This window comes from Littorina saxatilis, linkage group LG9, assembly GCF_037325665.1.
Source record: "Littorina saxatilis isolate snail1 linkage group LG9, US_GU_Lsax_2.0, whole genome shotgun sequence".
Lineage (NCBI taxonomy): Eukaryota > Metazoa > Mollusca > Gastropoda > Littorinimorpha > Littorinidae > Littorina > Littorina saxatilis.
This window is the reverse complement of record NC_090253.1, coordinates 17,036,095-17,058,228: the sequence shown is the minus strand read 5'-3', so window position 1 is coordinate 17,058,228 and position 22,134 is coordinate 17,036,095. Positions and strand designations below refer to the sequence as shown.

The 22,134-nt window shown below is 41.5% G+C and overlaps 1 protein-coding gene and 1 long non-coding RNA gene across 2 annotated transcripts; one reads left to right on the top strand and one right to left on the bottom strand.

The window, feature by feature from the left end:
* The first annotated feature begins 129 nt into the window (after positions 1 to 129).
* LOC138975442 (uncharacterized) lies at positions 130 to 18,188 on the top strand. Its single transcript, XM_070348130.1, has 14 exons — positions 130 to 565; positions 1,233 to 1,331; positions 1,956 to 2,090; positions 2,377 to 2,448; positions 4,743 to 4,817; positions 5,035 to 5,139; positions 11,508 to 11,811; positions 12,047 to 12,329; positions 12,593 to 12,829; positions 13,059 to 13,135; positions 13,992 to 14,096; positions 14,434 to 14,636; positions 14,956 to 15,120; positions 15,753 to 18,188. Exons 1-14 carry the CDS (start codon positions 294 to 296, stop codon positions 16,024 to 16,026), a joined length of 2,406 nt encoding a protein of 801 aa, XP_070204231.1. The 5' UTR covers positions 130 to 293; the 3' UTR covers positions 16,027 to 18,188.
* On the bottom strand, positions 18,064 to 20,311 carry LOC138975443 (uncharacterized). Its single transcript, XR_011458648.1, has 3 exons — positions 19,891 to 20,311; positions 18,955 to 19,284; positions 18,064 to 18,805 (listed from the first exon to the last, which is right to left on the bottom strand). It is a non-coding gene; the product is annotated as an uncharacterized lncRNA (long non-coding RNA).
* Positions 20,312 to 22,134: the final 1,823 nt, after the last annotated feature.

The following is a 22,134-nucleotide window of genomic DNA, read 5'->3' as shown; positions in this document are numbered from 1 at the left end:
CTCTCACTCTCTCTCTATCTCTCTCTTTTATTGTCTCCATGTTAAAGGCACAGTAAGCCTCCCGTAAACCATCACAGAGCTCCCCGAGCGTCTAAATACAGTACAAGCATACTTCCATTTGAACGCTCAGCGAACGGGAACATCCTGGCTGCTTTCTGTCGAGCGTGATAAATTTTCAAAGAATTTATTTTCGTGGATGAGTCCTCTACGACATTTGCGCCTCGTTTTGGTGCTGGCTGTATACAATACCGGAAATCACGCCCGGAAGTACTTCGAAGTCAATACCAACATGGATGACACTCAGTCAACAGTCGAACGCTGAAGAAGAAGATAAAATCATGGAAGCAGATAACCAACCATCTGTGATCCCTCGAAAGCGTAAGAGGGTGACAAACCCAAGGCACAACGTCTTGTCTGCATCGGAGAGAAAACGGAGACGCAACCAAAATCAGCGTGTCCAAAAGGCAAAAGTAATTAGTATCGGAAAACAGGTGAACAGATGGAAAGAGCTGAAGGAAAGCCTCGGTCTGACAAATCCTAGTTTGGCAGAACTCCTCCTCGACACGTACGTTGTTGTATTCTCTTTGCTTTGTTTTCTTTTGCTTTTGTTTTGTTATTCATCCACGGGTATTTTTCTGATCATGCAATGCATGCATGCGTTTGGGATCGACAAGGGTAACCCAACAACGTACTTGCTCAGTCTGTGCACAGCCACATGCAATGATGCATTGTAAATTGAACCATTTCTGATCGCTGTGAAAACTACAGCCCTGAAAGTGGCGAGTAATTTACTCGCCATGGTGAGTAGAAACATGTAACTGGCGAGTAGAAATACTCATCTACTTGCCAAATGCCAGAAAAGTTACTGTAACAAATTGTTGGTTTGGCTATAGTAAAGTTTGCTGTCTGGCTAGTCTTAGTATTAGTAAAGTTTAAGAATCACTGGCCAAAGGCTAGTGTGCCATTATTTGGGACTTTCAGGCCTGAACTAGCAGTAGCATACACAAAAACGTTAGCATAACTGCAATGTATAGAGTTTTTTTTGCATTCTTTTTGTTGCTAAAAATAGAAACAAATGTTCATTAGATTTAAAATTAATGTTCAAGCACTGTCTGCATCAGCAAACGCAAACACTATTCATTTACCATCTGCTGTTTACTGTTTCTGTTCAATATATATATATATATATATATATATATATGCATTGTAATGGTTGTGTTTTTGTTTGTCAGTTATGAAACTACAAAGTCTTACAATACAAGTACAACTACAAAGATGTTACATACAGACCATGAAGCTGTACCACATGTACCTGTTTCTGTTCCAAGCAGGTAAGTAAACCAACTTCTAAGCACTAGCATTGAATTTTATTTGTTAAAAAAAAGGTTCATATTTAGACTAAAATTTAAATTAAAAAGCATCCAATTCCAACTGTGAACAAGTATGAATGATTTCTGCTAAGTCTAGGGATAAGGAATATTTATATTTATAATCCAGTTACAGTGTTAGGTTACCCTCATGGAAATTTGGGCTGCTTTCTTCCTGGGGAAAGCGAGCTGCCATACAATGATAAAGTCAAGGCACTACCCATTTTTTTCCTGCATGTGTGTATTCATGTTTCCAAGCACTGAGACTTTCGCTGTGAATTTAGGTTCTTTATCGTGTGCATGCGCGTGAGCACATAGGGGTGCGCAGACACCAGGGAGAGTCTGCACAAAGTTGAAATAAATTCCTCAAAAAATGTGGGAATCGAACCCACACGTACACTGATAGCGATTTATAAGTAGTAGAAGTATTATTGAACGCAGCACCGCTACAGAAAGAGCTATTTCCCCACTACATACAAGTTGCGTCTAATGACAGTTGCCATGGTACCACCTGCTTCATTTTTTTAATTTTTAGCATTCCCTATATACAGGTTGTTTTAGAGTGACACAGTGCGTTGTATTTTACAGAGCTGCTTCCGAAAAAGAGCCCGTCCCAGGTACCTCAGGGGTACTTACTTCAACTCCAGCAACCACCACGCACTTATTTCACATGGGCCACCCAACACCTGGAATGTCAGAAATATCTGCAGCTGAATCTGAGAGGTATGAAGACTTAAGTTTTGAATGTAAAGGTGCAATAAATGTGAATTGAAAATTAAAAAATTAAAAATTGTGTGAGGAATTGGTATTGAACCATATAATTCTATGATCATGTACTTTACAGTTGTCAAGTTCATATTTTGTAGGTTGTGTCTTGTTGTTTTTTTACAGGATGTTTATTTGGCTTTTTTTATGTTGATCACGTTTTTTGTTGTTTTCAAAAAGTAAACATGCGAGTTATCTTGTCACTGACCTGTGTAAAGCTTAGTTTTGTTCCAATTTATTTCAGTGAAGGCCAGTTGTCTGGTGTTGAGAAAATTCTTACCACAGACAGTGAAGATCAGGTTGGCCCAAAGCAGGGGTAAGTCTCTTTCACTATTTGCTGTGAAATGGCAAACAAAATCATCTCTTTGTTGTGAAATTACTAACAGAATCATCAACTTCAAGCAGTAACAATACTATAAACATCTCTGCTTATCTTTCCTTTCCTCTCTTTTTGGTCGCCCAAAATCCAAGGACGAAAGCCTGAATGTACATGTAGAGAAAAAGTGAAGATGTTTTATCAGTGTCAAATCAAAGGGAGCAGCTAGCTTCTCTTGCATGTGTAGCATTCCTTCCTATCATTGTGCTATTATGCTTTTTTATGCGGTGCAATTTTAGATCTGCTGCTGGTTTCCCACACACAAGTTATCACCACTGCAATGTAATCAATCAATCAATCAATGAGGCTTATATCGCGCATATTCCGTGGGTACAGTTCTAGGCGCTCTGCAGTGATGCCGTGTGAGATGAAATTTTATACGGCCAGTAATTGCAGCCATTTCGGCGCATATTTACCTTTCACGGCCTATTATTCCAAGTCACACGGGTATAGGTAGACAATTATTAACTGTGCCTAAGCAATTTTGCCAGGAAAGACCCTTTTGTCAATCATGGGATCTTTAACGTGCACACCCAATGTAGTGTACACGGGGGGGGGGGGGGGGGGAGTTCGGACACCGAAGAGAGTCTGCACACAAAGTTGACTCTGAAATAAATTTCCGCCGAACCTGGGATCGAACTCACGCTGACAGCGGCCAACTGAATACAAATCCAGCGCGCTACCAACTGAGCTATATCCCCGCCCCATGTAAGACAGAGAGAGTGTGTGAAACTGCGAAAGAAAGAAAAGCAGAAGTGGCATTGTGTGAATCATCTATGTATCTGTCTTGCAGAGAACACATGTATGCACTGTCAGAGACATGTGTAGGGCCTTTTAGTATTTAACAACGATACTCTTGTAAATTGTCGGAATGTGGTTTATGGTCATCTGCTCCACCACTGCTTTAGTTGTCTTGCAATAAAGAATGATCACTATTATTATAGTAATGATTTTAATTTTGGAAGTTGGTAGTCATAATTTTCATCAACATTTTTGCTGGGATTTGTCGAGTGAGCAGGCCTTTTCTGTCTTCTGTATCTCCTCCTCATAAGAAATAAAAGCCGAGCGCATCATTTACCATATCTTACTTCTCAATACACTGTAGCGGATAGGAGTGGTTCTGAAACCAGCTTTGTGATTGGCCAAACTTCTTACATTCAGACCATTGAACATGAGGCTCACAGTTATTTTTGCTCTTCCGTTTCCTGTGATTTTTAGCAGTGTGAAAAACAACTGAGCAGTATTTACAGAATGTGTGAGTGTTTTAACCAGGTTTATGATATTGATTGCATGCAAGTGCCTAGAATAGGTCTTCCTACGTTGTGTGCGGTTTGAGACAGAAACTGTTTACACTGCCATAATGCTAAAGGCATTGCTTGGAGGTAGCAGTAAAATTAGACACAAGGTGTTTTTGCCCCAGCAGAGAGCAGGCAGAAACTCGAATTTTGCACTCTGGACCAGTCACAGGTCAGGGCTTGGTTCTGTGTGCTCAACAGCGAGCCCACACAGTGCACATTACCAACATTTATTTTTAGTCTGAGGCAGCGCGCTGTCGTCCCTTATCTGACCACTCGGTGCTGGGGCTAAGAAGTAAATGGCACGGTTTGCACAGCAGTGCATGCTGCCAAAGCAAGAAGCTTCCATTCCATCTATTATTTCTGTCTTCATTTTTTTCTCCCTGAGTATGTATATAATATTATGCCACTTTGGTCAACATCATACAAATGGTCATTTCTGAACCGATCCCTCCCATTTGTTGTGTGTTTTCATGCCAGTCATGGTCAGTTTCCATCACCACCTGACAAGCTGACATTTATGTCTGTTGAGTATGAGTAGCAGATATTGATCATGAAAGATTCTAAATGACGCTTCATCATGGACGACACAGTCCAACGTTAGATTGTATACTCCCCTTATTTCTTCGAAAGCCCACCTGGTGTGGTAGGATGATAGTGCTTGGACCACAGAAGTGATCTGGGTTCAGTTCCCAGTCAAGGAAATTTGCCTGTTTGTTTTGTTTCCTTTTTTCTTCTTGTTGTTTGTTTATGCATGTTCAGGCACTATTGCCATGATCATTATGGGTAGTAGTTTTGTGTGGTTTGGGAAGGTCTGAATGGAAGATTTCTATTTTTGTTTGTTTTGTTTCTCATTGTACATCTTCTTGTGCAAGTGGGTGGTATTTTCTGAGCCTGATATTTCATCACATAATTATTGATGATACATATCTGTTGCAGAGGTACTCCACCTACACAAACAAGGGCTGCGAGAGCGCTGAGACGGCCATCAGCATCATTCCTTGATCCGTTTAAGTAAGCTTTTTTTATTTTTGTTTTTGGCATCCACCAGGGCAATAACATTTTAAAAGTTATTTTGTGACATTAAGTAAGAAAGAAAGGTAAGTGTGTGCGATGATACTAGAAAACCGTAAGGTAGTTAGATTGTACAAACATTGTCCTTTCTATGCCTGGAAAGTAATATCTGTGCTTGTGCTAGGATAAACTTTTCATCCTTTTACACTGTTTGCAGCTTGACTTCTATTGACATCACCCTGCAGTCTGAGTCAGACTGTGAAGAGACAGCGGATCCTGATGATCCAGAGTATGAACCAAGCTGCTATCTGGAAGCCATTCTGTAAGTTGTTGAAAGTCTTGTTCATAAGTTTTAAATTCATCGTTGGTATGGAAGTGCTATCATTGTTTTATTTTTCTGTATCCAAGGTCTTTTTGGTTGTTGCTTAGACTACCGTATTGTCTGTTCGAGGGACCAATATAGGACGTTTTAAATCTTCTTCTTGTCGTTTGCCTAGGACGTTTTAAATTATTTAAAAATAAACAAATGATATTTTGGTATGTATTTAAGAACAAAAGTTGTTATAGGCAAGTAGTACTATTTTGTGTGAAAAGTACTAGTTTGTATCTATTGTGGTGGAACCGGCACGGTTGGCCTAGTGGTAAGGCGTCCGCCCCGTGATCGGGAGGTCGTGGGTTCGAACCCCGGCCGGGTCATACCTAAGACTTTAAAATTGGCAATCTAGTGGCTGCTCCGCCTGGCGTCTGGCATTATGGGGTTAGTGCTAGGACTGGTTGGTCCGGTATCAGAATAATGTGACTGGGTGAGACATGAAGCCTGTACTGCGACTTCAGTCTTGTGTGTGGCGCACGTTAAATGTCAAAGCAGCACCGCCCTGATATGGCCCTTCGTGGTCGGCTGGGCATTAAGCAAACAAACAAACAAACAAATATCTATTGTGGTTTAAGCCCTGTACACGTGAAATTGTCCGAAATTGAAAGAAAAATTATCACATGTATACCCCAAAAGAGCCCCACGCTTTACCTCAAAGTCTAATACTCGGATGAGACGAAAAACCGAGGTCCCTTCGTGTACACTACATTGGGGTGTGCACGTTAAAGATCCCACGATTGACAAAAGGGTCTTTCCTGAGAACATTGTATAGGCATAGATAAAAATGTCCACCAAATACCCGTTTGACTTGGAATAATAGGCCGTGAAAGGTGAATGTTCGCCTAATAGGCTTGAAGTTTGCTGGTCGATGTGAATAGGTTATATATTGTGTGTAAAAAATGTCTGTTTGTCTATCTGTAAAAAATTCCATTTCAAACGGCATGTAGAGCGCGGAGAGCACAGTTAATTGTGGTTCGCGCTATATAAGCTCTTCATAATAAATAAATAATATATTCATTTGAACTCTCGTGTTTGTATTTTTTTTTTTTAGATTTAACTTTTACGCTCAGAGGAATGCAATGTTACAGAATTGGTGTGAAAAACGTGCTCACGCGGCACACCTGGCTGGCTTAGGTCAGCGTTATGCGTCACTGAGGCTCATCCGGGGTTAATATTTACCCACTTTTGGTCACATCGCTGAAAATGTTACCAGAGTACAACAAAAACTATTGACTCTAGTGCTTAACCCTTTTCAGACAAGATAGTACTAATCGTCCTCAACAACTTTTATTTGTAGACACTATGCAAAAGTTTATTGGATTTTTTAAAAATGATTTAAAACGTCCTCTGCTGGTCACCCGGACGGACTATATCTATTCATTATAAATTGTCCCACTTTATAGTGTCCTGGTCAATTTCAAAGTGTTATAGGTTTCTTCTCTTTCACGCGAGCAGTGTTGATCTGAAAGAACATAGGCAACAGCAGGATGTTGTGAATTTGACGAAAAATACAAAATTGATAATAAAGATGGCTAAATATTTTAGTCGCTTCTTTTCTAAGTTGACTCATGATGTTACGTCTCACTGGCACCGCACGCTACTTTTCCTGCACGTCATGCGCTGTGATTGTCAGACTGGTTTAATATAGATTAATTGTTATTGATATACAGAAGTAGGCCAACCGAATCCGTGAAGACTAGCTGTCCAGCACAGTGCCTTCAACATAGCAGCTGTCTACCGTTGACGTTGTAGCTTGAATAAATCTAAAACACATTACAGTGCAGAGACACACATATACAGTGGAATCCCCATTTTAAGACCTCAAAAAATCTGAAAAAATCAGGTCTTATGTAGTGGAGGAGTGGTAGGGTAGTAGTAGTAGATACACGAAGCCCAAGTCCAAGCGTCTTGTTTCAACTTTTTAATCAAGAAAACAATGCAAGGAAACGTAGAGGCCGAAGGCGAAACCCGTAGACAGCAAAGCAAGTGTAGTGTCGTGTTCAGCTGCTAGGAGCGAATGCATGCTTATGCCGGTGTCCGGCCTATACTTATAGCCCCGGCGCGGACTGCACAGAAAGCACCGCCCGCCGAGAATAAAAATCGCCTGAATACGGCCAGAAACACGAAATCTGTGTTTCTTACACTTGCTTTACCCCACGTTATTTAAACAAATACATAACCAATCATAACAAACAATACATCAAATTAAAGCTACGACCTTTAGCTTTCTGTTGCAATAGATCACATTTCGTAAAAACTTATATTTATTTAGTAGGATGCAAAAACAATGGTCCTAGTGAAGGCACTGAACCAACTTCAGTGCGGAAAATTACAAAACTCTCTAAACTGGAATAATGGACAAACTCATAAATCATACAGATAAAAAGAAGAACCCTAGACAAACATCATGATATGCGTTACTTGGGGGAAAATTATACATTGACTTAGTACGAAGCGGTAAAGTCCGAAAGTAAATGGAATCGGCTAAATTCCTGCGCGAGTACCTGTCTGCATAAATTAGCAATCTTTGCAGAGGAACCAAGCATCACTCATTACAACCAAATCCTTATAAACAAACTAAAATCATATGCAACATAGGTACGGGATATGTAATAGTGATACAAAAATGACAAAACAATGATTGAAAAGACAAAGATGAGTTTGTGAGAATCAATTTCTCTCGACGATACATGAAAACCGGTCAAGGTCAGAGTGACGCTTTGGTCAGTTCGAAGCATTATCGTAAATAACACAATAATATGCAGCCATCCAGCCTAATCAGTGACTTCTATGCAAACCTAAAATAATATAATTAGGACCGTATCAAAGATAAAAGGGACTTTGAAAGATAGAAGTTAGGTAGATATATAAAGAAAGGTATTGTATTAGAATTTGCGCCGGCAAGGTTCGCGCGCATCATCGTATCGTCTGCTATGGGATGGGTTATCCCGTTTGTACTGTACACAAGGCTGTTTCGCTATGCGATGATTAGAGTGTTTAGGGTAGCGAAGTGCACTTTGCTACATCCCCCCCAACTCTTTTACATATCAGCGGCCGCGCTGATTTTAAGAAAAACAGGAAAGCCTAAGGGCTGAATTTATCAAACCATCTTAGATTATCCAAAAAGAGAAAAATTGCGAAAACTTTGCCTATGACTTTCACATATGTCACTGAGAAAATCGACAGTTACAAAAACATGTTCTCGTGATCAGTACCAGCTTTGCTAAATCAAAAGTGAGGCCTGCATTTTACAAAGTGTCTCACATATGATCAAAGTACTGCGTCAAAAACATAAAAGTGCAAACAATCAGGAATTTCATGGGAAAACATTGCTACAATTATCAAACCATGGCAATACAAAATGGGAATGAGATGACTTAGACATATGGTTCAATCATCTTGACAGTCAATTTTCTCCACCGAGAAAAAGTAACACAAAACCAAACAAAAATGCAACCTTCATCCCCACCAACCCGTTTAGTTGATAATATAGGATTTCTCTTTCAATGTGCGTTCTTGTATGCACAAGCTCAACACTCACAAAAACTCTCGCTCACGGCTTTACAGTAAAGGCTGTGTTTAAGACGTATTTTAGGTGAAAAACGTAACAGTTACAAAATGGACAGATTCACTAATGAATGACGTAGTTACCTGACACTGTTAAAATGATACATCATGTACAATACACCTGACACAATGCAATGACATCCAACATTACAAATGATCTGTACCAAGCCTATTTAAAGGTAACAAGGTAAATCATAACTTAGTTTACGCTTAAGAGAGCAATTAAGAAAGTGATGATACAGGGCCTTATTTGAAGGTCAGCAAGTATTCACTAAATTACTTTCAACCCTAGGTGGCAATTACCATCAGATTTGTAGTATCTGCTTGTGCCAAAAAAAAATCTTTCAATAAGCGCAAACATCCGCCAACACATTCCACTCAAAGCATCATGACAAATAATCGCAACAATCAATATCAATCATACCAATGCAAGAAACATGGCATAGCATACATGAAAATGAACATTATCAAACATCAACAAATTAAACGGCAACAAAACACCCGGCAGTAAACACACCTGCGAGTCTCTTCGTGGACGCAACACTTGCGTCACTTCACTGCCGCGAACACCGAGGAAAGTCTTATGTAATACCACATGGCTAACGTCACCAGCCCAAGTCTGTATCCGTCAAGTCCGATATGACGTGTCACACTAGCTAAGAATGGGATTGCACGCGCTACAGCTACTCGAGTACAGTATATACACTGGCTGAGTCCTGTAGGCTCTCTACACCGTCATACACAGTCCGTTGAATAAGGGCTATAGTCACACTCACCAAATGGGCACCACACAGTTCCATCAAGGTCACACAACCGCAAAATAACACTTCGTCGAAGGTGGCGGCGGCTTTTCTCGCAGGAAGCGGCACATGTCACGCTTCAGGGATTGTGGGTGGAGTCCTGTGGCGAAGGTCTTGAGCAGCGTATTGTCGTTCAGTGTGTTGGCCTCGGCAGCTTTGGTCTTGGCCCACACAGCGCGTAGGTGGCTGGCGTACTCGCTAACGGACTCGCCGAGACCCTGTTGTCGTCTGTGGAAGGCGGCAGCCAGCGCGACACTATCTCGCTGGTCGCCCCACGTCTGCTCCAAGATGGAGTAAATTTTGGCTGGCGTGTTGACCTCCGCTGCTGGTCGCCTGATGACCTCCTGTCGAGCCCTTCCGTCCAGCGCTCCAAGGATCCATGCCGCTGCAGCAAGTGCAGGGACCGTCTGTAGCTGCAGGATCAGCTTGGCCTCCTGGATGAAAGTCTCGGCGCAGTCGCCCTCGCCGGTGAAACGCCTCAGCTTGCAGAGCCGCAGGTTGGGGGTGTTTGCCTCGTCCGCCATGTTTGCCTGTACTGTCTTCTTTCAGTTGATGCTTCTGTACCCTGCTGCGCAGCGCCAAATGTAGTGGAGGAGTGGAAGGGGTGTAGTAGTAGACACACGAAGCCCAAGTCCAAGCGTCTTGTTTCAACTTTTTATTCAAGAAAACAATGCAAGGAAACGTAGAGGCCGAAGGCGAAACCCGTAGACAGCAAAGCAAGTGTAGTGTCGTGTTCAGCTGCTAGGAGCGAATGCATGCTTATGCCGGTGTCCGGCCTATACTTATAGCCCCGGCGCGGACTGCACAGAAAGCACCGCCCGCCGAGAATAAAAATCGCCTGAATACGGCCAGAAACACGAAATCTGTGTTTCTTACACTTGCTTTACCCCACGTTATTTAAACAAATACATAACCAATCATAACAAACAATACATCAAATTAAAGCTACGACCTTTAGCTTTCTGTTGCAATAGATCACATTTCGTAAAAACTTATATTTATTTAGTAGGATGCAAAAACAATGGTCCTAGTGAAGGCACTGAACCAACTTCAGTGCGGAAAATTACAAAACTCTCTAAACTGGAATAATGGACAAACTCATAAATCATACAGATAAAAAGAAGAACCCTAGACAAACATCATGATATGCGTTACTTGGGGGAAAATTATACATTGACTTAGTACGAAGCGGTAAAGTCCGAAAGTAAATGGAATCGGCTAAATTCCTGCGCGAGTACCTGTCTGCATAAATTAGCAATCTTTGCAGAGGAACCAAGCATCACTCATTACAACCAAATCCTTATAAACAAACTAAAATCATATGCAACATAGGTACGGGATATGTAATAGTGATACAAAAATGACAAAACAATGATTGAAAAGACAAAGATGAGTTTGTGAGAATCAATTTCTCTCGACGATACATGAAAACCGGTCAAGGTCAGAGTGACGCTTTGGTCAGTTCGAAGCATTATCGTAAATAACACAATAATATGCAGCCATCCAGCCTAATCAGTGACTTCTATGCAAACCTAAAATAATATAATTAGGACCGTATCAAAGATAAAAGGGACTTTGAAAGATAGAAGTTAGGTAGATATATAAAGAAAGGTATTGTATTAGAATTTGCGCCGGCAAGGTTCGCGCGCATCATCGTATCGTCTGCTATGGGATGGGTTATCCCGTTTGTACTGTACACAAGGCTGTTTCGCTATGCGATGATTAGAGTGTTTAGGGTAGCGAAGTGCACTTTGCTACACTTAAAAAGGATGGAGTCTTAAAATGGGGGAAGATTTACAGAGGTTATGAAGAGGAAAGCTGAGAAAACAGGGTCCTAAATTGGGGGGGGGGGTGTCTTAAAAGGGGGGTTCCACTGTATACACTTTTGAATGCATTTTTTTATGGCCATCCCTTTATGTGCTTTGGTGACACTGTTTTCACTTATTTCAGCCCAGAGGAAGTACAGAAAGAGGCAACAGAGGTGAGCTTCGAAGAGATGTTTTTTGGAGAACTGAAGCAAGAGGACCCTCAGGAAGAAGAAGAGGAGGAAGGCTTCATTGGGAGAGGAATCCACCTGGTACATGAGCTGGAATGCGAAAAGGTGGCAAGCTCTCCCATGGCCCTTTGCTCCGTTGAGCAGGTCAAGCAGTTGGCCCTGACCTCCATCACCACCTGCATAGCTGACAGTGACAAGTGTGGCAAACCAGTCACACTTGAGCACAGTTTTGTGGGCTCTGCTTTGTACGTCAAATGGGTAAGACTGGATCACAAGATATATAATTCACAATAAATAGACCCTTTTTAGTTGACAGCACTGAGTAGTAAGAGAATCAGCGTCTGAACAGCTGAATTTTGATTGATTAAGGATACAAAAGAATGCACTAAGTTAGCCATTATTTGTGACAGTCATGGTCATGTCCATAAAAAACAAACTCATGAAAACTCTCTGGTTCCAATGAAAATCTTACGATCCTGTTTTTTTCTGACAGGTATGCGATAGTGGTCATGTGAGCAACACCTGGTGCTCCCAGCCCATTCTCAACAGGCGCCTTCACAGCGGGGACTTCCGTTTGGCAATGGCAATAGTGACATCGGGCAACAATTTTGGCAAAATCGAAATGCTGGGGAAGCACCTGAACTTGAAGATGCTCTCAAGGACGTCCTTCTTCCAGATTCAGGGCCATTACATTGTTCCAACGATCGATGATTTCTGGAAGGATCACCAGACCAGGGTCCTGGACTCAATTAGAAACAAGGAGATAGTTGTTTTGGGTAATTCATTGATTTGATCTGTGTGTGATTTTTCTTCTTTGGAAGCTACTTGCATTCTTGCAAAATGGCAGAAAGAATAATGGCCAGTGTTGTCACGCATGAAAATGTAATGTGATTCCAAACCCACCCTTCTTCCCTTGACAATTTTTTTTATCCTGTCTGAAAGAGTGAAAGTCCAAGCCAGCCGCAATGCATTGATGATCAGGCCGTTACCACTCCTTGAAAAATAGTTGCATGCAAGTAAGTTTCTTGGTCTTTTGCAGGAGATGGCCGCAATGACTCGCCTGGGTACTGTGCCCAGTACTGCACATACACTTTGATGGACAGTGAAACCAAAAAAATCCTGACCATCAAAACTGTAGACAAGAGGGAGACGGACGGAAAGTCGCCACGAATGGAGACAGAGGGCTTCCGCAGGGCAATGAGTGACCTCCTGCAGAAGGGCATCAATGTGAAGGAGGTGGTCACAGATGCACACACAGGCATTGGAGCTGTGATGAGTGAGTATGCGATAATGGCAAAAGCTTTAAAAAGAGTTTTGTTGTTGGGTTTTTTAACATCTGTCAGGTTGTTATCAGAAGAAAACATTTTTTTGACAAGTAATGGTTTTTATTTTTTAAAGTACACATACATTGTTGTGTGAGCTTACATTTGCACTAAATTAGTTCAGTTCCAAGTGTTGTTATACAATTAAAACACAAAGTAACGACACTGTTGCTTATATTTCAGAGGGCACATATCCTGCTTTGAGTCATTCGCACGACATCTGGCATGCTGCGAAGAACCTGAGCAAGAAACTAACAAAGGTATATTGTCATATGGTGACAAGGTTTCTTTCTTTACTTTACTTTCTTTATTTGGTGTTTAACGTTGTTTTCAACCATTCAAGGTTATATCGCGACGGGGGTGACAAGGTTGATTTAAATCGTTTTGTTTATGGCAAGTAATAAGCTGATAATTTAGTGTTTATTCATGAAAGCTTTTCACATTTTACCTGACGGACAACATAAGTGAGTGATGCTGCGTCAAAACTGTTCTAATTGAGGAGAATTTAGATTATGTCATACGATGTTTGATCCAAATCAGACTTATAAAAGAAGCGTCTATAACTGTTTCATGTCCTAGTGTTTCTGTTAGAATAGAAGTAAGTAACAGACACAATGGGACCCCTTTTAAGACCTTCAACAATCTGAGAAAATTGTGTCTTAAAGTTAAAATGTTGGTGAATTTACAGAGGTTATGAACAGACATTCTGGAAAAGTAAGGTCTTAACAGGGGAGGTCTAAAATTGGGAGGTCAAAAGGGTGTTTCATGATCATTATTTCCTTGAATGAAGGCAAGTGCAACCTTCCCATATACTGCAAAGACCTTAGCAGCTTTACCTGAGACAAATGACCCAGTGGGTAATAACAAAGAGATTCCAAAAATCAAACCAAGCAAGATGGAAGCATTATTATAACTTATATGACAGTGTTAAATGCAATAATCTCACCTTCAGTGTTCTATCTTCGAACAATATGGAAAAGACACCATGTTGGTAAACTTTATTTTGCATTGGAAGGGCAGTAATACTGAGATGGTTATTGTTGTAAAATTGAATAGATTAGGAAAGGTATGTAAAGTAGCTGTATGCATAATGCACAATTTGCTTCTGTATTTTAGCTTGGAAGCCTAAGGAAACATGCTGCTCTACAGAAGTGGACGAAAGACATCGTGAATCATTTTTGGTTCACCTGCCGAACAGCTACAGACCACAGGCAGTTTGTGGTATGTTTTTTTTAATGCTATGCATGTACTTTAAATGTTAAAAAGTTGACCTCCATGGCCAACAAACAGCTGTCACCCCATGCACTTAATTATATAATTGCCATATAAAATGTGCTGACTTTTGGGGGTAAATTTCAGATAAGGAAACAAGGAAGATATATGAAATCTGTTCGTGTAACAAGGCATAGAAAAACTAATTGCTCTGGATACAAACTGAGGGGGGTTGTTGTCAATATGTAACTAAACCACATATTTCAGCCTTCAGTTTATCGATTATGTAAGTCCTAGTAGCAAGGTTGTTTGAGTATGTATCTTTTTTTTTTAAACTTGTGTACAGGAGCTCCTTCGTGGTGTTTTGCACCACATCACAGGAGACCATGAGTGGGCCCTTGGATGCTGCCAGCATGGTGAGCTGTCTGAGAGTGACAGAAACAAACCTTGGCTGGACGCCAGAGAGGACAGCGATACCATCAAGGAACTGGCTAACATTCTCCTGCACCCTCGCCTTCTCAGTAAAGTGAAACACTACTTGAACTTCCGGTGAGTTGTTTTCGTTTAAGGTGGGATCTTTTTATTACATTTAGTCTAGTTTGGACAAAATATTTTTCATGTAGACGATTTTTGGATAACAAGAATTTGGCTATTGACTGGGAATCGAGAAGAGGGTGATAGTATTTGCATTAACATGTGGTTTGTCCGTGTGTAAAGAATAAACCTGGGCTATCAAGTTATTAAAAACAGCATCAGAACACAGATAAAGTGAGCATAGCATGTTCAGTTTGGTATGGTAACAATACTGATAGCAGTAGTATGAACTTAGATCCATGATATCTGACATCTGTGCATTATGACAACACAGGAGCACAGCTGACCTGGAGGTGTTTCACCAGCACATACTCATGTATTGTGCCAAGAGGTATGCTTACACGCCTCCAGTGTACAGGATCAGGAATGTCCTTGCTGCTCTGGACCACAACTTCCATTTGGGGAGGAGTGTGAAAACAAAACCAGATGGACAAATCCAGTAAGATATATATTAAAATGGTGTTTTGTCATTATTTTGCTGTTTTTATGTTTCAATTGTTTGTTTCTTGTTACGGGTTATTGTGTTCTTGGTTACTTCAGCACACATACCAACATACACTGTCCACATCAATAGACACAAACAAGCTGATGGTATCCCTTTTTTCTGCATGAAAAGAAATCATAGAAATTGCAATCACATTACATTTGTTCATAACATAAAACATCAAATTATGAAGAGAAAACTATTCAAAACAGTCAGAGAAAAAAGACACATCAATTATGTTTCCAGGTACATTTCACACAGGGTAGGCAACTATGTGAGCAATAGTGTGGAACGTGGGTTAGAACTATTATGTAAACTGCAGTAAAGCTGCAGTAAACCAAAAGTATCTTTTATACAAATTCTCTATACTCCTTTTTTTGTTCTTCAAAGTACTAACACGAGACTTTAGTGGGGGGTTGCTAAGACTGAGAACTGTGTTACAAAAAACTAAAAAGGTATGTTGCCATAACGTTGTTATTGAGAAAAAATATATGTTACAATCACGAATATATTGACCCAGCGTGTAAAGTGATTGTTGTGTAAGGCTTGCTTTGGTCAATATATCCTCACATTTTTTTTATTGGTAGGTACCACCGTTGCTTCAATAAAAAAAGTGGACGGTGGACTGTGTTCCCTGTGAAAGAGGAAAAAGACTACAGCTACCTAAAAGACCTGACCCTCCAGGCTCTTCTCAAGCGCATGCAGGACAGACGCGGAATGAAGAGGAGCAGAGACCTGGAGGATGCTGATCCCCGCCGCATTGCCCGAACCATCATGGGTCAGGCTCCGCCCCCAACTGCTCAGCTGGCAGCTGAGCAGGTGTCCAGATTTTCTGGCACACCAGCTTTTTCTTCAAACTAGACTTGCAACCCTCTTAGCTAACCAGTTTTTAGAAAGTTCTGACCAAACATTATTAATACCTCAGAGCTGAAAGAACAAAACAGAATTTGTATTCTTCCAATTGTTTACAGCATGTGTTTGGTGAAAAATAAATATCTGCTGCAATCCACTCATTACTTCTTTGTTTACCCGACTTTCCCATTTTTGGAAGGCTTTATCCCAGGTCATTTTGCCTGTGTAATCTTAGATTCAGGATCTTTAAAATTGACCTCAGATATTTTTGTTAGGCTATATATTCCAAGGTGTTAAAACCCTTACAGAATGGACACCATAACTTAATCCACAACGTGTACCATAATTATAGCATAAAAAACCTAAAAAACCCAGATTTTCTTGCATTCAGCCGAATAGAAAATGAGTGTTTGGTTAGTTTTTTTTATTTAAACAAAAAGACATCATAAGATCAGAACATAATTATAATCAGTGTAATCAACATGTATAATTTCTATACCACAGTGATTTTAGGTAGTGCTAGAAACAAAAAATCAGTCCACAAAAACTTATGTCGTAATGAATATAATACAACGCTAACAATCTCTAAATCAACTTGTTGGACGATCAACAGTCATTTCGTACACCAAATAACCCAGTACTGTCGTTTCCCCAACTAAAATGTTTGTACTTGTAGTTTCTTGAGACAACATGATTTTGCCAACATCATCTTGCTCTCTGTAATATTAATTGTTCCATCTTTCATGCTCTATAATTCTTTTAGATAATGCCAACTCTACAAACAACGGGCTAAAACAAGCGCCAAGTATCATGTTTTTGTGGCGTACGGAACGCGTTTGAATGTGGAAGCAAAAATGTATCCGGGTAATAGGTTAGCTCTGTCAAGGGAATAATGGGAAGGTGATGGCTGGTTAGAGATATTGTGGGTATTTTCCAAGCTTGTATACACGATCATTGCTCTTTTGCCCGCCAAAGCAGCTTTTGAATGGGCAAAACAGGGTGTTCATAAGTTGCACTTGAACACAAAATGCAGAAAAACAAACACGTTTCGGTTTCGCATCCGTTGATAATGCCATACTATTTGAGTTCTCTTATTTTGTTGTTGTTGCTGATCAATATTCAATTTCATTTGTTGTGGGTGCGGCACAGAGCTGTGTGATACTGTGTTTGGCAGAGGACGGCTAAAAAAATATGTTCTGTAGGGCAGACAGATCTTGATGATTTTTGACAAATATTTACGGTACGAAGAATTTTGGTCCCCGATAAACAATTAGCGGTCCATTGGAAAGGCATAGTAATTACTCACTAGTATCTTCTGCAATTTTAACCCCAGGTTTCTTGGCCTTGTAGACTTTTTGTAAATCTGACTTTTTGTACTTTGAAGAAAGTATCTACAGCATTTGATTTGAGCACCATTAAAAAAAATTACAAACGAAGTGTTTGCAACAAAAAAGTAATTTTTAGATTAGGTGACTCAAATAAAAAAATTTACAAGTACACGTACACAATTATGTGACAAATTTAACCATAATTTCAAGATAAAAGTTTTATTTTTTTTTCTTCTCAAAAATACCCTTCAGCCCCCATTTTTGGCCTTGTACTGTTCACTGCCACAGACAGATACAAGGAAAAGATGACACATTTGACATGTTATAAATACTGGATGGCTTTAACCATGTTTAATCGCATTGGCCCCATGCATCTGGAAATTTATCCCTGATCTTCCAAACGCAACACGATGGTATAACACGTCTCTGTCCCGCACCAAGCCTCCCATGGACCCACAATATAAACTGGCGATATGCTGCATGCCTATTGGCTCTGTTGTTGTCGTCTGCCTCGTCATCTGCCCGTATCATGTCCTGGCGATACTTTCTGGCCAGGCTCAGGACAGCTTCATCCAGAATAAGGACCTCAAAATCCTGTTATAGAAAGAAATATGCATTTGTTGTTGTACATAGAAACCGTGGTTTCACATCTGCCATATACTTTTCCTTTCTTCTTTTCATATTGAAAAGTATGTGTGGTATGTAATCTCACTGATGGTTTTAACTTTTTTCAGTAAAGAAATTGAGTTTATGTATGTGTTTTATATGTTCTGCATACAGGATTGTTAGAATTTCCATGTGTTTGCTCTCTAAACACATATATATTAAAACCATTTAAAGTTGCTTTTTTTGTTTTCTCCTTCCTTTTCCTCACAAGTGTCTGTTTCTGGATGAATGTTTATGCAGGGGGCATTGTATATTTCAAGCTTGGGAAAAAAGAGGAAACCAAAATTAGATTGAGAGAAAACATAGTATTATCCATCTGAAGGCTTGTCACATTTTGAGTATACTGGAGACTCACTCCATTTTAAGACCCTGTTTTCTCCGATATTGTTTTCATAACTTCTGTAAATTTACAACAATTTTAAGAGTAAGACTCCCTCCTTTTTAAGATCTGAATTTCTTAGACTTTGTGAGGTCTGAAAATGTGGGTTCCACTGTACCTGCATCAAATGGATAGTATGGAAAGTGCTACAAACACAAACATACAACTGACTTACGGCCAAGAGTGTGAGGCATGTTGCCTTACGGCAACATACTTCTTCAATCGTTTTTCGCATTATGCGGCACTTGCCACAGATGCACCAGTCAGGCACTCCCTCTCCAGCAGGTGGGGGGTGACCATGGTCTGGTCTGTCCGGGGCTGGCTCCAGAACGTCGAAGACCAAGCTGGGGTACTTCTCCAGCATGGTCACAAACAGCTCTCGCAGACGCTGCTCGCTAACAGTTTCAATCATTGTCTGCAACAGTAAATAAGAGAGAAGACAAATGTCATATCATATTTACAATCTCCATGGGTCGGGCTGAAAAAAAGTAACACAACACTAACACTTCAGTAAACAACACCATGTTCCAAATCACATAAGAAACAAAAGAAGTTTGCACTCACTCTCATTCTAGAACGTCTGTCACGAATGACAGTAAGCGCACTTGTAACGGCCAACTGTCCCCTGGAACCGCGTCGAATTCTCTGCCTTCCTCTGCCACCTCTTTGTCTTCCACTTCCATCAGGTTGTCTCCCTCTTCCACCATCACTTGCTTCTCTTGTAGTTGTAACTGTTAGTGTCGCTCCTCTTCTCCCCCTGGGCCGAATAGTTCGTCCCCTCCCTCTCGTTGGAGGTGTTCCCCTCGCTGGAGGGGTTCCTGACAGCGACACATCACTGAGGGGGTACACCCGTGTTGGTGAGCCACTACTGGCTGTAGAGACATCCGCATCAACCTGAAATTGATTTCTTATTATATAATTATCAAATACTACTGAACTCAAACTAACACTTCATGTGTACACACACAGAACACACACACAGAACACACACACAAAATAATTTCGGATGGGAAAATCCTGTTCACAATGACATTTATAAAACAGCAGAGCAAACGCCCTTGAGCAAACCAACCAACTGTGGTTAGTGACTTGCTAACGAATTTACAGTGAGGATGATTTTAATATACTGAACACCTAGTGACCTACCCCTCGGCGAAATCTCAAACAAAAAACCACTGGGACATGAGCTATGACTCGCTTTCAGACCTGAAGAAATGCGATCTAACGCCCACCTATATTTCTGTAACCACAGAACCGAAAGTGAAACTAAAAGGGTGGTGTAGTGGTATCCGGAGTAACCGTTACACCCCCCCCCCTCTTCACTTAAAACGTCCAAACATATAAATATGTATGCACTTGAAATCAATCTTATTATTTTGATGTATAGAAACGTCTGGCTTATAAATGAGGTTGATCCAGGACATCATCATGATCGACATGTATCACAAGTCTTGTGAGCAGATTTTTGCCGCATGAAAGAACAAAAGTATACACACTCACCTCTGTGCCCGTAGACTCCGACATATTGTTGTTCACGTCCACAACAAAAACAAAACTAGACGTCTTCCGTGATCACGGTTTCGTCGAAGCCAAAATATGACAAGACTCAAAAGAAACAGACCGTGTTACTGTCAACACTGAAAGGCTGGCGTCTTGTCGGAACCGGAAACGGCACAGAGCATGCGCACAGAACAAACTGGTATCTTCCGATGTCACAGAGTACAAATAAACATAATGATTTCTTGTCTGGTTTACTTGTTCTAAATGGCCATTAAATGTGATTCATTGGCTCTGAATGCGGCATTAGAGGTAGTTGTAGGCTATAGCTAGTGTGTTTCATCAGGCTAAAACTGTTTTTATCGTGAGAAGATTTGAATCGTTCTGTAAACCATTTTCGGCATACTGGGGCTTTAATGTCTTAGTTTTAGCAGGGACAGATTATAAGTCTACAGCCTGCCTAAAATCTCCATCCTTGAGTAATAAAGTTCGTTCGTTCTCTCTCTCTCTCTCTCTCTCTCTCTCTCTCTCTCTCTCTCTCTCTCTCTCTCTCTCTCTCTCTCTCTCTTTGTGTGCTATTCCGGATAAAGGCCATGATGGAGATTATAACGAGTATAACAAGTTACGTACACTTGGCTTGATTTCATATAATGTAATGATGTCAAATTCTGATGGGGTCGTTCGTGACAAAATTCAACTAAAAACATGTCTATAATTACTCGCTCAAAACTACAGAGATCTTTGGAATTTATCGAACACAAAAAGGATCACAATGAGGTAACTTTCACATGTAAACCCTGTTGCTTCCCGACATGGAGGGCAGTCATCCGATACAGATACGTTATTGACTTGCCTTCCCGAGGTTACTCCACAACATGGACAGATTACAAACGCAAGAGCGGACATGTTGAAATTATTGACTGTGAAGATGACTACTCAGCATCATCTATCGTCATCACCCCCACCCCAGCGCAGCTGGACCAAACCACTGTTCGTCTGCACCATGCGAGCCAGAAACTGCTGACCATGCATTTCTATCCTAAGACCAACATGTTTTTGGTCCAAGGCAAGCTGTGCCAGGACTGGGTGAGAGATGACTTTCAACGCTTGCAGGGAGTGGTACACGGGCTGATGGACCTAGACAACATGTCTGGCAGTGCGTCACACGCCGTGTACGTACAGCACCGTACCTCTGGACACGCCCCCTACTGCTGTCAATTCTTCCAGCGCTATCGCTGCTGCTACTGAAGGTGGCGATGACTCGGACATCAGCGTCTCAAGCGACGACAGCACTGTTGCAGCTGCAACTGAAGGCAGTGACAACATCGTCTCGAGCGACGACAGCACTGTTGCAGCTGTTACGGAAGGTGGCGATGACTCGAACATCAGCGTCTCAAGCGACGACAGCACTGTCGCTGCTGCTACTGAAGGTGGCGGTGGCATCAGCGTCTCGAGCGACGACAGCACTGTCGCTGCTGTTACTGAAGGTGGCGGCGACATCATCGTCTCGAGCGACCACAGCACTGTCGCTGCTGTTTCTGAAGGTGGCAGTGACATCATCGTCTCGAGGGACGACAGCACTGTCGCCGCTGCTACTGAAGGTGGCGGTGACATCATCGTCTCGAGCGACCACAGCACTGTCGCCGCTGCTACTGAAGGTGGCGGTGACATCATCGTCTTGAGCGACCACAGCACTGTCGCCGCTGCTACTGAAGGTGGCGGTGACATCATCGTCTCGAGCGACCACAGCACTGTCGCTGCTGCTAACAACAGCACCCCCAGCATGGACAACAAACATGCCGCCACTTCTGACATTGATGGTGACGGTGACGCTTCCACCGATAGTACAGACACTTGTGTACATGACATGCTCCGGGCCATGGTTGAGAAATTAGCCTCTGAACTAAGAGATCTCAAGGTCCAAACGGACAGAAAGATCAAGGCAAATGAGGGTGGGCGTGACAGAGAGGTGAAGGACTTAAGCGAGCGACTCACAGCTCTTTCCAGAGACAATGAGGGCTTAAAAAAGCGCTGTCAGGCTCTAGAGAGCAAGGTGAAAGACCTGCAGAAAGAGAACAAGACTGTCCAGCGCTCACCGTCTCCCGAAGCCCCACCACTGCAACAGTCACCTCAAGGCAAAGTCGCTCATACTCAGCCAATTAGCGTGACCACGAACTACGGCCGCTACGCCCATCACCCAATTGACACGGCACTCATTACCGAGCCTGAGCCCCAAGCTTGTAGCAG